Source organism: Eublepharis macularius, chromosome 17 (assembly GCF_028583425.1).
Source record: "Eublepharis macularius isolate TG4126 chromosome 17, MPM_Emac_v1.0, whole genome shotgun sequence".
Taxonomy (NCBI): Eukaryota; Metazoa; Chordata; class Lepidosauria; order Squamata; family Eublepharidae; genus Eublepharis; species Eublepharis macularius.
In genome coordinates, this window is record NC_072806.1 from 27,697,207 (window position 1) to 27,711,928 (window position 14,722).

Consider the following 14,722-nt stretch of genomic DNA (forward strand, 5'->3'; position numbering starts at 1 on the left):
GAGCGGCGCTTGGCCTCCACCCGGTTGCCCACTCCCCGCTTCTCATCCCTTCCTCGAGGGCTGGGGGCAGCTCCGCTTGGCCGTCGCCCGGGGTGGGGGGAGACGCGCCGGGCGTCGAAGCCCGTGATCGGATCGCTCCCGCTGGGGAGCGCCTCTCAAGCCCTCCCGGAGCGACGCGGCTGCTCGGGCGGAGGAGAATTCTCCGGCACCCGGCGAGAGAGCGCAGGAGAAAGCGAAAGCGGCCGGCCCCAGGCCTCCGGGCCGCCCGGCTCGGCTGCAGCGCCGTAAGCCTTCGAGGGCTGCGCCCCTTTGCTGGCCCGCCGCGGACCGGCAGAGTTTCTGCTTTCCGAGGCCAGAACTTGACTGTTCTGGGTTGGGGCTGCGTTAGTTTTTGGAGTCTTGGGGAATGTCAAGGCCGAGAACTCGGGAAATCTCCCATTTCTTTAAAATATTTTGGGGGAAAACTTTATACTTAGTTTTTTAATTGCCCCCCGGGCAGGCCGAGGAAGGGCAGAGTGGGCGAAAAGCCCCCGACACGCGCAAGGCGCATCGAGGGCGGGCGCCGGCGGATTTTTCAGCGAAACCATTTCGCGTTTGGCGAAGGAAGGAGAGAAGTTTAAAAACCCCATTAAAACTCCAACCCGGATTCCTATAAGGAAGCGCAATCCGGCAAATGCGGGGAAGCCCTGCTGGGTGGGGGCTGCCCCGAACCCGAAGCAATGGGGCCGGGGCTTGGATGCCCGAGGGGGGGACAAAATTCGGGCCGTTCGGCGACTTTGCAAAATTGTCCAAAATTGCGGGCGGGCGCGGGGAGAGAGAAAGAGAGGGCGAGCGCGCAGCTTGGGCGCTGGGCCGTTTCAGCCGGTGTAAAATCCCTCTTGCAGCCGCGGGGCCTCTCCTGGGTCGCCGGCCGGGCTCCCCGGGGGCTCTTAAGGGCTCCCTTTCGGGGTGCAGAAACTAAGACGGGGGCGAAGGAAGAAGCGTCTCCCCTTCTGCGGGCGCCCGAGGACGCCTTGCCGACTGGGAGAGCAGCGCGCAGCGCCTTACCTTCGCCCGGCTTCTCCCCTTCGCCGCCGCGCCGAGTCCTCTCCTCGGTCGGGCGCTTCCGAGCGGCTCTGGCCCAGAGAGGAGGAGCTGCAGGGGCTGCCCCGGCGGGCCCCGGGCCCCGAGCGCGGCGCCGGACTCGAGCCGGACCCCGCTGCGCCGCCAGGTGGCGCCATCCCTAAGGGAAGCCCGCCCGCCCGCCCGGGGGCCCGGAGAGGCGCCGGCCATGCAGCGCCCGGGAGGTGGTGCTCCGGCCGCTGGAGGCTCCCCGCGCTCGAGGAGAAGGACCAGCCAGCGCAGCGGCGCTGGGAAGGTGAGAAGCCCCCGCCCGCGCCACGCCACGCCACGCCGTGCCGCGCCGCCCGCCCCCTGCCCGGAGCGGGGCCCCCGTCCTGCAAAGCTTCCCCAGCCCGGGAAGAGGCCCAGTCCCCACGCCCGGCCGGCTCTCCCCTCTGCTGCCCTCCAGGCTGCGGTGGCATCCCTCCCCGACGGGCCGCGCCGGCGTCCAGGGTCCGGCCTCTTCCCTCCTACCTGGGGCTGTTCCTCGGGAGCTCCGCCGGGCCGGGCCGGGCCGGGCCGGGCCAGCTCCTCCTCCTCCTCCCGCTCCCCCTCCCCCAGGCCGCCGCTCGCTCGCTGCCTGCCTGCCTGCCTGCCTGGGAGGCGGAGGAAGCGGCGGCGGCTCCTTCTGCACGCCCGAGTTCAGGCCGGGGTCAGGGGGAGTTCGCGGCCCGGCCTTTACCTTTCCTGCAGCCGCGGCGCTCCGGCACAGGCAGCCAGGCGCTGGCGCTGCCGGGCTTCAGGCGCGGGCCGGGGCGCGGCGGCAAGCGGCGAGCCATGCGCGGCCACACGGACCTCGCCTGCCTTGCGCCCTCGACGGGGCTCCCAGGTAAGCCCTCCGGCCCCGACGGAAGCCCCGGGCCACCCCCAAGCAGGGCGCAGTACTTTGGGCTCCCGGCCGGGTCCTGCTTCGGGGGCGCCTCAGAAGGCGACCTGTCACGCCGAAGCGCTCGGGGAGATGCGGCGTTAACGGAGACCGAGTTTCCTCCGGGAAAAGCGGAGCTCTAGCGGGACCTGCTACTTGGGGCCGGCCCGCCGCTTCTCCTCAGCCGCCCGGAGCTCGCAGCCCCCTCTGGGCCGGCCTGCTCCACCGCTCGGGCCCGGATGGTCCCGGCCAGGCCTTGCCACGGCTTCGTCTCCCGGGCGCCTTGGCTGAGGGATTCGGGTTTCCCGGGAGGCGCTTTTCTTGCCCGCCCTGCACAGGTCGGCCTCCCCCAGGAAGGAATTCGGGGGACCCTCTGCCGCCTCCCCCGGCCCTCGAAAGAACCCTCCGGCGGCGGCGGGCGGCGATTTTTACAAAGTTGCGTTTTGACGTTTCCGCGCCAGGCCTTCCCCGGGCGAGTTTTCTGCTGAGCCCTCGGATTCGGCCTCCGCTTGGAAAAGGGTCCTCTTCCCCCCACCCTCCGTCGCTCTCTTTCCCCCCCGGTTGGAGACCCGCTTTTGCTGCCTCCCGCTGCCTTAGGCTGGCGGGGGGAGCCCCCGTCGGGCCGCCAAGGGGGCTCAACACGGCTCTCGAGCGGAGGGCAGCGCCCCTGACGCGGCCTCCTGCTGGCTCTGAAGTGGGCACCGGGGTCCAGCCCCAGCCCCTCGCAAAGGACCCCCCAACCCACCCGGCCTTCCATACTGAAGGGCTGGCGGAAGAGAGGCGCTTGAGGCAGGGAGGGCGCTGCGGCCGGAAAGTCCCGTGATCTACCGAGTGGGGCCGAGAGCTGGGAGGGTCCCCCACTAAAGCTTGGCATTCCCGCCTGGGATCCGGGTCGAGGTGTCGGGTGAGTTCCCAGGGCAGCCAGTGGCGAGCGGGGCCGGGCAGTTGGGGCCGCGGCGCACCGCCCTTGGGCCCCCGACGTGATTCCGAGGAGAGGCGCGGCGGGCGCCCTGGAGGGCTCTGCGTGGCGGGGCGCTTGGCCGGCGCGGCCCCTCCAGGTGTGACTGGTTAGCCCGGCCCCCCCTCCGCAGGGAGGGGGCGGGATGTGCTCGGCGGAGATACCGGGCCGAGCCCCCTCCTCCGCCTCCCAGCCAGGGAAAGCCCCTCTATAAGGGGAGGCCTGCGGGGAAGGCGGCCAGAGCGCGATGAGAGGCGCACCAGCCTCGCCCACCCCCGCAGGTCCGGGTCCGGGGAAGGCGCTGGGCAGCGGGCCGGAGGCGGGCCCCTCTGACGGCGGGCTCTCTTTCTGTGCCCTCCTTGCAGGCGACGCCGAAGCGGCAGCGATGTTGGACGCCTCCGAGTCGGCGGGCCACTCCCGGCAGCTGCTGCTGCAGCTCAACGTGCAGCGCACCAAGGGCTTCCTGTGCGACGTGATCCTGGTGGTGCAGAACGCGCTTTTCCGGGCGCACAAGAATGTGCTGGCGGCCAGCAGCGCCTACCTCAAGGCCCTGGTGGTGCACGACAACCTCATCAACCTGGACCAGGAGATGGTCAGCCCCGCCGTCTTCCGCGCCGTGCTCGACTTCATCTACACCGGCCGGCTGGGCGAGGCCGAGGCCGAGGGCGAGCCCAGCCTGGGCGCCGTCCTGGCCGCCGCCAGCTACCTGCAGATCCCGGACTTGGTGGCCCTCTGCAAGAAGAAGCTGAAGCGCTCCGGGAGGTACGGCCAGTTCCGCGGGGGCTACTCCCACCTGGGCAAGCTGCCGCGCGGCCTGCGGGCCGCCACGCCGGTGATCCAGAGCTGCTACTCCGCGCCGCCGCGGCCCGTCGAGCCGGGCAACCCGCTGAGCACCCACTGCGGCGAGCTGTACGCCGCCGCCTCGCAGGGCGCAGCGCTGCACCCGCACGGCTTGTGCCCGCCCGAGCGCCTCTGCTCGCCGCTCTGCGGCCTCGACCTGTCCAAGAAGAGCCCCAACGGGCCCTCCCTGCCGCTGCCCCCGCCCGCGCCTTCCGAGGGCCGCCTGAGGGCCGCCGGCGGCGAGAATCGCGAGAACTCGCTGCCCCCTCGGCCCGACAGCCCGGCAGTCAGCGGCGCGTTGCTGCCGGCCCACCCGGCTTTCGGAGAGCCTCCCCCCTTCCGCAGCAGCCCGGGGCCCGGGCCGGAGCCGTCGGGGCGAGGCGAAGCGGGGCCCGAGTTCCTTTACCGCTGGATGAAGCACGAGCCCTTGGTGGGGGGTTACGTGGAGGACGAGGAGGACGAGGAGGAGGAGGGGGACTGCCGGGGCAGGCGGGACAAGGGCGGCGGGGCCGAGGGGGAGATGGACCACAAGACAGAGTCGCCCTCGCAGCGCCGCTACCCCAGCCTGGACAGCGCCGAGCCCGACGGCGAGGTGGAGGACCTGGAGAACGACAAGAGCACCAGCGAGGAGACCGGCTGCAGCAGCGGGGGTCCTTCTCCGGCGGCGGGCAGCTTGGAGCGCTACCTGGGCTACGAGCCGGAGAGCTTCGGCGGAGACAACCTGTACGTCTGCATCCCCTGCGGGAAAGGCTTCCCTTCCTCGGAGCAGCTGAACGCGCACGTCGAGGCGCACAACGAGGAGGACGAGCTGTACCGCAAGGAGGCGGCCGAGGCGGCGGCGGCGGCCGGGCAGGGCCCACCCTTCCTGGACAAGCCCCTGGCCGCGCCGCTGCCGTCGGGGGGCCCGGGCGGCTGCGACCTGCTGCGCCCCTACCGCTGCTCCTCCTGCGACAAGGCCTACAAGGATCCGGCCACGCTGCGGCAGCACGAGAAGACCCACTGGCTGACGCGACCCTACCCCTGCTCCATCTGCGGCAAGAAGTTCACCCAGCGCGGCACCATGACGCGCCACATGCGCAGCCACCTGGGCCTGAAGCCCTTCGCCTGCGACGCCTGCGGCATGCGCTTCACCCGCCAGTACCGCCTGACCGAGCACATGCGCATCCACTCGGGCGAGAAGCCCTACGAGTGCCAGGTGTGCGGCGGCAAGTTCGCCCAGCAGCGCAACCTGCTCAGCCACATGAAGATGCACGCCGCGGCGGCAGCGGCCGCCGCCGCCTCGACGGGCCCCGACGGCAAGCTCAAGCTGGACTTCCCCGACGGCGTCCTGGCCATGGCGCGCCTGGCCCAGCAGCAGCACCCGGACAAGGACCTGCTCTCGCACACCTCCCACTTCCTGGCCGCCGCCGCCGACCCCAAGGTCGCCATGGAGAGCCTCTACCTCGGGCTCAGCCCCGACAAGGCGGCCGAGGTGCTGGCCCAGGGAGCCGCCGCCGCTGCCGCCGCCGCCGCCGCCCACCTGCACAACGACCACCACGCCCGGACCATAGAGCGCTTTTCTCCCCCCTGACCAGCGGCCTGTCAGGGACTGTCGGCTGTGTTTACTTGCGCCAAAGGAGTCCTGGCCTGCCGCGCCTGGGGAGAGTCCTCCAGTCCGCCCCTTCTTTTCTGCCACTTTGGACCTGCGACCCCAAGTGCAGAGAACCGTGAATTTGACCCTACCTCACATACGTCCCCATGAAAAGACTCCCTCCTGCATTTCTTGGGGTCGATTAAAAGGGGGGCGAGGGGGACCCCTACCTCTGGCCTGGAGGAGCCCACCGCCAGCTGGAAGAACTGCCGGCTGCACCGTTCGGGGGTGGGGACTATCCGTCCTGTTTTGAATTTTCGCTGCCTTGCATGTCCAAAACCAGAGCGGTGGGGAGAGGCCTGTCTTGGATCCGCTAGTTTACTACGTGCAGGATTTTATTTTATTTTTGTAAATGTTGGGGGGAGGGTTGCATAAATGATTTTCCTTACCTGCAAACTGACCGGGCCCAGCTCAGAACCACCCCCCTTGCTGCGTAATGTAATGATAGACTCTGCTCCTCTAAGAAGCAGGAAAAACTTTTCCAGATTATTGACAGGGCCCTGATTCCAACTCCGATCTTGCTGGAGGAGCCTCCCCCACTTAAGATTAGGGGACTTATCCCTTATGGGGGAAGCAGGGTCTGCTACCCCCATTTGCAAACAGACAATCTAGGACTTACCCACTCCTGGTTGCAGCTAAGAGGGGGGAGGTCGACCCTCTGGCACAGGAAGGCCTGCCTGGCCCCTCTTCGGGGCTGGCTCTTGGACTTGTGACAAGCAGAGGCAGCTTTTCTTGGGGTGTACCTGAAGACCTGCAATGGAAAACGGTGCCCCCTTAGGCTTGGGCCGCTCTGCCTGCCTGCCCTGACAACTAGGGAGACACTTGCCCTTCTGCCAGGCCTGGCAACTGCAGGCCATGGCTAGGCAGTGCCCTTTGGGGGCCCTCCTGAAAGTTGAGGGGTGTTGGACTAGATGGCTCAGGCTGCTTCTGTGACAGCAGCCCAAGAGATGATGCCAGCCTTTAGCCCCAGGACCCCTTTGCAATGTGAGATGCTTGTGTGTGTGTGGGGGGGGGAGATTTCTGCACTGCAGAGGGGCAGACTTCAGAATTTAAGCACTGCCTGCACCAGCACCTCCGGCCATTTCTGAAACCAAAGGTTATTTGGGGGGGGGGGCTCTCTTTTCTGTCTCTTCCAGGGAGGCCAACCCTCTCCCTTCCCAACTTGACTGAGGCCCAGGGAGGGGTCTGGCCTCTTCACCTCCCTCCACGGGCAGGAAGGAACCTCTCCTTTAACCGAGGGGGAAACTGATTCCTGCCACGCACTATTTCTTGGGACCAGCAAGAAAATCAGCAGCCCAAGCCTGGCGCTTGCTGGTCGCCTGCACTTATCACGAGTGTGTGTGAAGGCAGGACCCCCCCTCCCTTTGTGGCCTCCCTCTATCCGTAACCAAAAGCCGGTCAATGTGAAGCTTCTTAGCTTTTTGCACACAAGGCTCTCCTCCCATATGGGCCTGTGCCTTCACCTGAGCCACCCGCTCCCTCCCAACCCCGGGAGATCAGAGTGCCCCCCCCCCCGAGCCAAACTGAAGTACCCAGAAGGGGCAACAACCTTGCTGTGCCTCAGGTAGCTTTTTGTACATGGGATGTTCTTCCCACTCTTTTATACCAGAAGCAAACAAACAAATGCCAGCAATAAATGTTTTCTTTGCCACCACAAGGCCTCCACTTGTTTGTGTGGGGCTGGGAGAGTCAAGGCCAGAGACACAGGAACGGGACAGCAGGGAGGGCTCCGAGGGCTCGACGAGACTCCCAAGTGTACAGGAGAGCCAGTGGGGAGGGCTGATCTTGTCGGAGTAAGCCAGAGTGACCTACCTTGTAGGGCTGTCGAGAGAGAGATGCTACTCCGTACCAGCACAACAGAAGTGGGGAAGGAGAAACGCCTGCTTGGCATTTTTCGCCAGGATGCTCAGACCTCTTTCTCCCCTTCTCCCAGAACAACTATTAGGAACACACAATGGGCATTTTGTGTTTAGAGGAGAGCCTTGGAGAAGAGGGGTGGAAACCTGCTCTGCCGGTGTGTTTGGGGCGCTTCAGTGGCCCTGATTTGGATTTGGCAGCAACCGCCAGGAGTTCCTTTGCTGTGCTGGGGCCTGCCTGCTTCAGTCTCTTCCAGCAAAAAGGGCACAGCATGGCTGGCCTCCACCGCTGCACCCTGACCTGTCACCCGCCATGCCAGATGTTTCTGATGTCAGATCTGCCCACTTTTCAGTCTCTACCAATATTTTCCCAGCATGAAGAGGAAAGAGGAGGAAGCAGTAACTCCACATTTACACTTTGTTGGGTTCCAACATATCCTAAGGAGAGGCACAGTAGTTCAAAGGAGATCTTTCACTAAATCAGATTAAAGCTGACCTTGAAACATACGATCTTTGGGCTTCCACAGAATTCAGATTTCTGCTTGCTGAAGTGTCCTGTGAAAGTCAAAACCTTGCATAGTTTTACTGTGTTTGGAAACTGATGTTTTTTAAAAGATGGAGTTTCTTTAGGCCTGGTTCTTTAGGTCAAGTCCAGCTCCTTCCATCCCATTAACACTTCTCCAGTCAAAGGTATTTCCCCTCCTCTGGGATTTCCCCCTTTCTTCCCTGTTCATAAAATAAGGCAGGACACAGCAGTATTCCCTACTAAAATTTTTATTAAGAAAACAATGTAACACAAATCAGCAAAAGTCCCCCAGGCAGATAAAACCCAGGCAGGTAAAAGCAAAACGAGGGGGCAGCTTACTTGCAAGAAACTGCTACGTCCGGCCCTTCTTAACTGAGATGGATACTTGCCTTTGCTTTGGATGCAAGCACCGATGATGCTGAGTGCAGAGCCCCACAGACATAAGAGATTGTTCCCTCTCTGGACCAGCTTGTAATGGCCAGGGGCCTGCCTCCACCAAACTCTCAAAAGGAGCAAAGCTAGAGTCAAAGTCATTTTCTGACACATACCAGGTCCCAACACCTGGTCTTTGCTCACTGATCCAGAGCTGCCCCTGACCCAAGGCCCTGTGGAAGAGCAACAATGGGGCTGGAAAGCCCCTGGCAGATGAGACGCCTCCCCACAGGCAATACAGCCAGCCTTTCAGTCTCCTGGCAGGACAAAGTCGTACAGCAGAGCGTTCTCCCTGCTAGGTCTCCAAAGAGGTGTCAGTGGGGTGTCTGTGAAAACTCAGTTTCCCTCCATGTTACCTCATGTCCTTCTTCACAAAGGGATCAACATCCCTGCCCATCAGCTCCAGCCTATAATTTCCCCTCAAAACCACACCAATGGGGGGAACTAGTTTATGCAGGGGGTGGGGTGAGAGACAACAGCCAAAGGACTCCTAAAGGGGAGTGGCAGAAGGGAGTGGTGTCAGACACCCTGAGGCAAGTGCACAACAAGAGGAGTGGGCAGGTGCAAAGGTGGCAGAGCAGCCAGGCCAGGGCCAGCGAGCTTGGCACAGACACTTGGGAGGCGTCAAAAAAGGGGGCTATGCTGACATGGTGCCCAGGCGCCGCTGTTCAAAGGGAAAGGGGTCGGGCCCAACAGAAACAGTTTCCAACTTCCACACGCTCCGTGGCCTCATCTTGGCCTTCCACAGATGGAGGAGTTAAGGGACCACCCCCCTCCGGCCTCTCCTGGGGCACTTTGCTCCCCGTCCAAAGGCCCTGCACAATCCTAAGCATTCTAGCCCCCAACCTTCCCAGCGTGCGTCTCTCTCCTCCTCCTCCTCCTGCACCCACAGGATGGCCATTCTGGGTGGGGTTGGAGAGGCTGCATTTATTGTTCTGGTTCGGCAGTGGCAGCTGCTGCGGCTCGGCCCAAGGCCCACCACCTCAAGGTCACCCTTTCTCGAAGGCAAAGAGCTGCATGGCTTCCGGGGATGGCCTTGGCCTGCTCAGCCCTCCTGCGCCCACCTCAGGAAAGTGGGGATGTCCCTCACGGGCACGTTGCGGGTCAGCGCCTTCACACGCAGGTTCCGGTCGTCTGTCAGCAGCACCACCTCTCGAAGCAACCGGATTGGGTCATCTGGAAGAGCGTGAGGTTCGGGGGGAGGGCGGTTAACAGAGCAGGCCCGTGCCTCTGGCAGGGCTCGCTGAGCCTCAGAGAGCGTGCGTGGCCTGTGGCCCGGATCCCTTCGGAAGGGCTTAACAATAACCATCCCCTTCCCAGGCCAGGCAACGAGGCAGATTGTTACAAAACAGAGACTGTCAGAGTGTCAGGCCCCATCCGCCATAATCCCCTGATCCTCCAATTCTGCCCCAGCAAGGCGTAAACACTCAGAAACGCCTTCTCCGTCAAGCTGACAAGTTAAGCTGCTGAGAATTCAGCCCAAGGAACGCACGATGGGGCCTTGGGCAGCAGCTGCCCTCCTGGCTCAGCAATGGCTCTGGCACAGCCAGGAAGGCAGAGTTGGCGGCAGCATAAAAAAGCGCTGAGCATACGGGGAGGGTGGGGACAGGGGAGAAGCCAGAACCCTGTAAGGCCACCCGCCAGGCAGACGTCAGTGGGGTGAAGCTAGTCCAAGCCACCCCACAAGTCACCCGGCAGTGGGGAATGGGGTGGGAATGTGTATGGGTAACAGGAAGAACCCCCCCCCCAATATTCTTGGCTTCACTGTAGAAGCCAGCTTTGAGCCAAGCCCTTCTCCCAGCTCTACATCTGCAGGGTACAAATGTACCCAGGCCCCTTGCGTGGCATCCCCCCACCAAGAACGGACCTTTGCTTGCTGGCATGAAGTCCTTGGCCTTGTCGTTGCAGTAGTGGAGGCAGCAGGAAAGGATCAGGTCATCGTTGTTGCCCTGGGGGAACGTGAAGGACAAAGAGTCACCTTTAATTTAGTGGGAAGGATGCTTGGGGAAAAGAACTGGCCCGCTCATTAGCTACCTTTGGGCTGCTTAATTGATTGTATTGAAAATAAACATTCATATTGCCAAACCCTCAAAATCGGTGCCTTTCTGAGATAATCACAAGGTAATGAGCTGCAGCTGTTCGCAGGAAAAGCTCAATCCCCAGCGCCAGAACCGAAATAGCCTTTCTGCTCAACCGGCCCGTAGCTGTCAGATCCACTGGTTAGAACGGACCTTTTGGTCAATCAGGAAAAATGGCAGTCAAGAAAGCTTGCAAACGTAGCTGGAGGAGAAAGCACAGCAGGGTCCAGGCACCAAGCAGACCCAAGAGATGCGGATGCTGCAGCTGGGATGGGCTGCCCTGCCACCTCCTCACAGGAGTTTCAGAATGTCCCTGAGGGATCAGGTCCCTCAATGGGCCATTTATTGCAGCTGAACACTCCTGGGAAACCCACACAGCAGGGTATTAAAAAGTCCAGTAGCACCTTTCAGACGGACCAACTTTATTGAGGCGTAAGCTTTCGAGAAGCACAGCTCTCTTTGTCAGATGCATCGCGCATCTGACGAAGAGAGCTGTGGTTCTCGAAAGCTTATGCCTCAATAAAGTTGGTTCGTCTGAAAGGTGCTACTGGATTTTTTACTATTTTGCAACTGTACACTAACACGGCTCACTCCTCTGGATCTTTAACAGCAGGGAATGAAGGTGACGCCTGGTCCACTGTGGTCATCTCCAGCATCTGGATTCAGAGGCAGACCCCACCGCTGCCACTGATCCAACCTTTCTTCCTCCCTGGCTCTAGCTATCTAGGGCTAACAGTTTCAAAGCTGGATAACAACCTTTTAATCAGGAGCTACCAACATGACACAAAACAGTGTGCAAGCTTTTGAGTCCTCCAGAAATCTACCATCAGGCTGGATATTTTAACCCAAAAGAAAGTCTGGGGTGGGGGGGAATGGGGAAGATGACTCAGGTGACGATCTTGGTTTATGGCCTGAGATTTCTCTTTTCCTCCTCCATCCCCTCTTTACAGATGAAGCCTGACACACAATGCTGGGGAACTCCCAAGGTTTGCACACTGTTTTCCGTCATTTTGGTCAGAAAAAGGTATCCGTGTTGGGGTTCTGCTTTTCACCTGCTGTTCCTTTTGATCTCCGTCTCATCTGGACTGGGCTTCCCTAACAAAGGTGGGGTAAGGGTGCATGCACTGGTGCTCTATTTACCTGCTGCCTGGAAATGTCCTCGCTGCGGAAGGAGATGGATTCCAGCTCGTTGCCCCGGCTGGTGAGGGCTCGCATGTAGCTGTCTCGTTGCTCAAAGCGTGCTTCCAGGAAGTCAACGGCCTTGCGGGCCCGCTCCTGCAGCAGGCGTGCGTAGCCCCCAGCTCGGTTCTCTGACTCAGGGCCCTTGGCCAGCCCGTCCAATTCATTTATTACTGATGGGGGAAGAGAGTGAGTGAGAGAGAGAGAGACGCATTTGGGGTTTCGGCGGGTGAGTTCCAGGCAGCACCTGAGAGGCTCAGTCTCTGTGGCAGAGCCAGTTGTTTCTGGCCCCCGCAGCTTGACTGCTGCTCCCAACTGGAGGAGAAGAGAGGGACTGGCAGCGTTCAGGCTGGCTGCTTTGGCTGTGGGCAGCAAACTAACACCTCTCCCTGCCCCACAAGAAGCTCTAAAGGGACTCCTGGAAGCTTGTTCTCACTCAAGAGACAGATTGGGAATGCATTACGGAGTGAGTGTGTCTGGCAGTACACAAATGAGTTTGTGTACATATACAGAAGACCATAGAGGGGTGGGTGTCCGGAGGCCACGTGTCTGCAAGCGCCTCTTTCCACACACCCAGCATCATCTCCGAGATGGTTAATCCAACTTTTCTTTTCCAGCTTCCTCGCCAAGTGCTGAGATCAAGTGGGAAGTATGCATTCCTTAGGGACTGGGGAGTGGGGGGAGAGTGGGGCAAAGGCCTCTCGTTAGTGCTGTGAAATTCACCCCCTCCCCACATTCTCTGGGTTTGGTGCTGGTAGCCCTTGTCGCCCAACCATCAGCATTCCTGTGACATTCTGGCTGCAGTGACCCCCCCCCCCACCTCCAGCTAGAACATGGTTTCTTGCTCTCCAAGTTTGATTGCGGATAGTGGGGGGAGAAGAGTGCAGTGCAAGGAACATCAAACAGGAGAGAGAGGCTGCTGCGCCATCCTGAACTCCGTTTCTCAGCTGCTTCCAAGCCAAACAGCCTTCAAAGGGGAAGCTTGTTTGCACTCCTGCTGGAGCTGGCTTCCCCAACAGCAGGGTCAGGGGAGCAGGGGAGGGGGGAGCCAGCAAAAGCAGCCCTGGGGAGAGCCTTGGGTGGGCTCTCCCTCCCCGCCCCCCGGCTGCAGCAGTCCTGCCTCTGAGCACAAAGGGGCTGCGGAGGTGCTAGTCTGCTTCCCCCCTCACCAAACTTTTCTTGGTGAGAGGGTCACTTCTGTTGGTCAGCAACGGCAAGGGATCCAAAACAGGGGATCTCTGAGCAAGAATCCACAAGCAGAAGCATTTGCCCAAGGGGGGCAGGCCTGGGAGGAAGAGAGGGCTGGATGCTGCACCTGGTTCAGCATGGCTCACTTACTTAAGCCCTTGGGAGCTCTTTCGTGGGTTCCCGGCAAGCTGATTTGTGTGGCTTGACGGCAGCTTTACAAGGGACTCTTCTGACATCCTGGAAGGAGGTCAAAGCCTTCCTGGGCAGCAGATGGGTTAGGTATGGGCTGTGTGTGCTGGGCCTGAAGGCATCGAGCTCCCTTCTGCGGCTGCAGCAGCGGCACCTGAGCAGGCACCAGCACTCCCTCCTGCTGGACTTGGGCCTTCCTGGCCTGCACTCACATGCCAGACTTCCCTGTGCTAGGGAGGACCTTGCTGCTTACTCCCAAAACAGAGGAGGTTGGGCTGCCTGGGCAGGTTGAACCCAGGGCACAGCTGTGACTGAGAGATGAGGAGGCCTCCCCACAGCACACACACACATGGGGGGCAATGGCTGCTGACCCCTTCCTCCAGGCGTGGCTAGAGCAAGGTTCATTTCTAGGCAAGGCAGCGGCATGTGAGTGTGCCCAGCACTGCTCCCCCACCCCCCCGCAAGGAAACAGACCACCCAGAGGCAGCAGCAGCCGTCGCCTGCTATCTGCCAGGGCCGAATGTTTACCAATAACAGGAACCAGCTTTGCTGAATTGCTGGACTGCAGCTTTATAAGGAGAAAAGCCAGAACCCAGCCAGCAACAGGACACAGCCTGGGACGCGCCTCCCTTTGGCCAAAGTTCCCAATGAAACATAACAGGAGTTGTGCTGGATCAGACCAAAGATCCGTCTTAGTCCAGCATCCTGTTTCCAGCAGCGGCCAGCCAGTGGCCTCTAGAAAGCTCACAGAGCAGAGTGAGAAGGCAACAGTCTTTCCCTTGATGTGTCCGGGTAGCCTGCCTCTGAACATGGAGGTTCCATTTAGCCCCACCATTGCGCTCGGTCCCTTATTAGACTCTGGGGGTGTTGGGTAAACAGCAGCTCAAGGCCATCATTCACAAGAGGACAAAGTCTGTCTACAACCTGACATCAGCAAATACTTCAAGACAAGCCAGAGGAAGTAATTCTTTACATGAAGAACTAGGATCCCTGGGGACTCCGTTTCAGACATGATACTGTGATGACAACAAGCGTTCAAATAAGACTTAGACACATTACTAAGGAATAAAAGCCTTAGCAGGGGCTATTAGTCATGATGGCTTTCTAAAAAGCCTACAGATCCAGAGGCAGTCTACCTGGTTATTACATAACCACAACAGGGATGCTCCTGGAAGGATTTACCTAGATACTGTTGAAGACAGAGCACCGGGCTAGATTCAGCAAGGACATTCTTCCTTTCCAAGAAGCCTGATTGGAAAACCTTTTCCCCATCCTCAAAGCATAGATACCCCACTCACCAATCAGAGGCACCACTATGATGAACTGCCGGCAGTCTAAAAGTTTGGTGAGACTGTCCAGGTGGTCAATGAAACCGTTCGTGTCTGGCACTAGGAAGACGGGGCGGATCTCCAGTTCCATCTGCCTCACCTGTGCTTGGTCCTTAAGCACCGCCTGCAAAAACCGAGCACATGTATGCAGCCCCAAGTGAGCCAACAGCAACTGCAAACCTGGGGGTGAAATCACAGCATGGCCCAGACCTATTGTTCCTAGACAGACCAATCATGCCTGCTCAGCAGAGTGGCTAAGTGGTTGGGTGGCAAATCAGCATTCTGCTGGTTTGATTCCTACTACTGTCATGAGCTCTGCAGGTGGCCTTGGGGGAACTGCTCCTCTCAACCCCATCTCCCCAGCTGTATTGTGGGGATAATAACAACACTGACTTCCTTCACTGCTCCGAACACAGCAATGAGCTGTCCAGAAGAGTGGTATATAAGCACGCTGTGGTTGTTGTTATACAACTATTACTTCTCCAAATTCTGCTCGCTTGACAGAATTCATTCTGTTAGCTGCTAGCCATTTGGGGACTGCTGGAAACCCTT

At 60.5% G+C, this 14,722-nt stretch overlaps 2 protein-coding genes across 5 annotated transcripts in view; one reads left to right on the forward strand and one right to left on the reverse strand.

Annotated features, from left to right (window-relative positions):
• Positions 1 to 1,325: 1,325 nt before the first annotated feature.
• Positions 1,326 to 7,035, forward strand: HIC1 (HIC ZBTB transcriptional repressor 1). Of its 2 annotated transcripts, none has more exons than XM_055001520.1 (2): positions 1,326 to 1,357; positions 3,290 to 7,035. In XM_055001520.1, exon 2 carries the CDS (start codon positions 3,310 to 3,312, stop codon positions 5,332 to 5,334), a length of 2,025 nt encoding a protein of 674 aa, XP_054857495.1. In that variant the 5' UTR covers positions 1,326 to 1,357; positions 3,290 to 3,309; the 3' UTR covers positions 5,335 to 7,035. The 2 variants fall into 2 exon arrangements, with proteins under 2 accessions (XP_054857495.1, XP_054857494.1); XM_055001519.1 differs by lacking the exon at positions 1,326 to 1,357 and adding an exon at positions 1,852 to 1,930.
• A 973-nt stretch (positions 7,036 to 8,008) lies between these two features.
• The window catches only part of SMG6 (SMG6 nonsense mediated mRNA decay factor), a 98,953-nt gene continuing 92,239 nt past the window's right edge, over positions 8,009 to 14,722 (reverse strand). For all 3 annotated transcript variants that reach the window (XM_055001784.1, XM_055001785.1, XM_055001786.1), the window contains 4 exons: positions 14,141 to 14,294; positions 11,427 to 11,638; positions 10,076 to 10,157; positions 8,009 to 9,384 (listed from right to left, as the gene is read on the reverse strand). In XM_055001784.1, the coding sequence (XP_054857759.1) occupies positions 9,254 to 9,384; positions 10,076 to 10,157; positions 11,427 to 11,638; positions 14,141 to 14,294 (579 nt within the window). In that variant the 3' untranslated portion in view covers positions 8,009 to 9,253. The remainder of the gene's footprint in view (positions 9,385 to 10,075; positions 10,158 to 11,426; positions 11,639 to 14,140; positions 14,295 to 14,722) is intronic.

Coding starts and splice junctions, on each gene's coding strand:
- HIC1 (XM_055001519.1), top strand. CDS start 1,879: ATGCGCGGCCACACGGACCTCGCCTGCCTTGCGCCCTCGACGGGGCTC. Junction 1,931..3,289: donor GCCCTCGACGGGGCTCCCAG/GTAAGCCCTCCG, acceptor CCCTCCTTGCAG/GCGACGCCGAAGCGGCAGCG.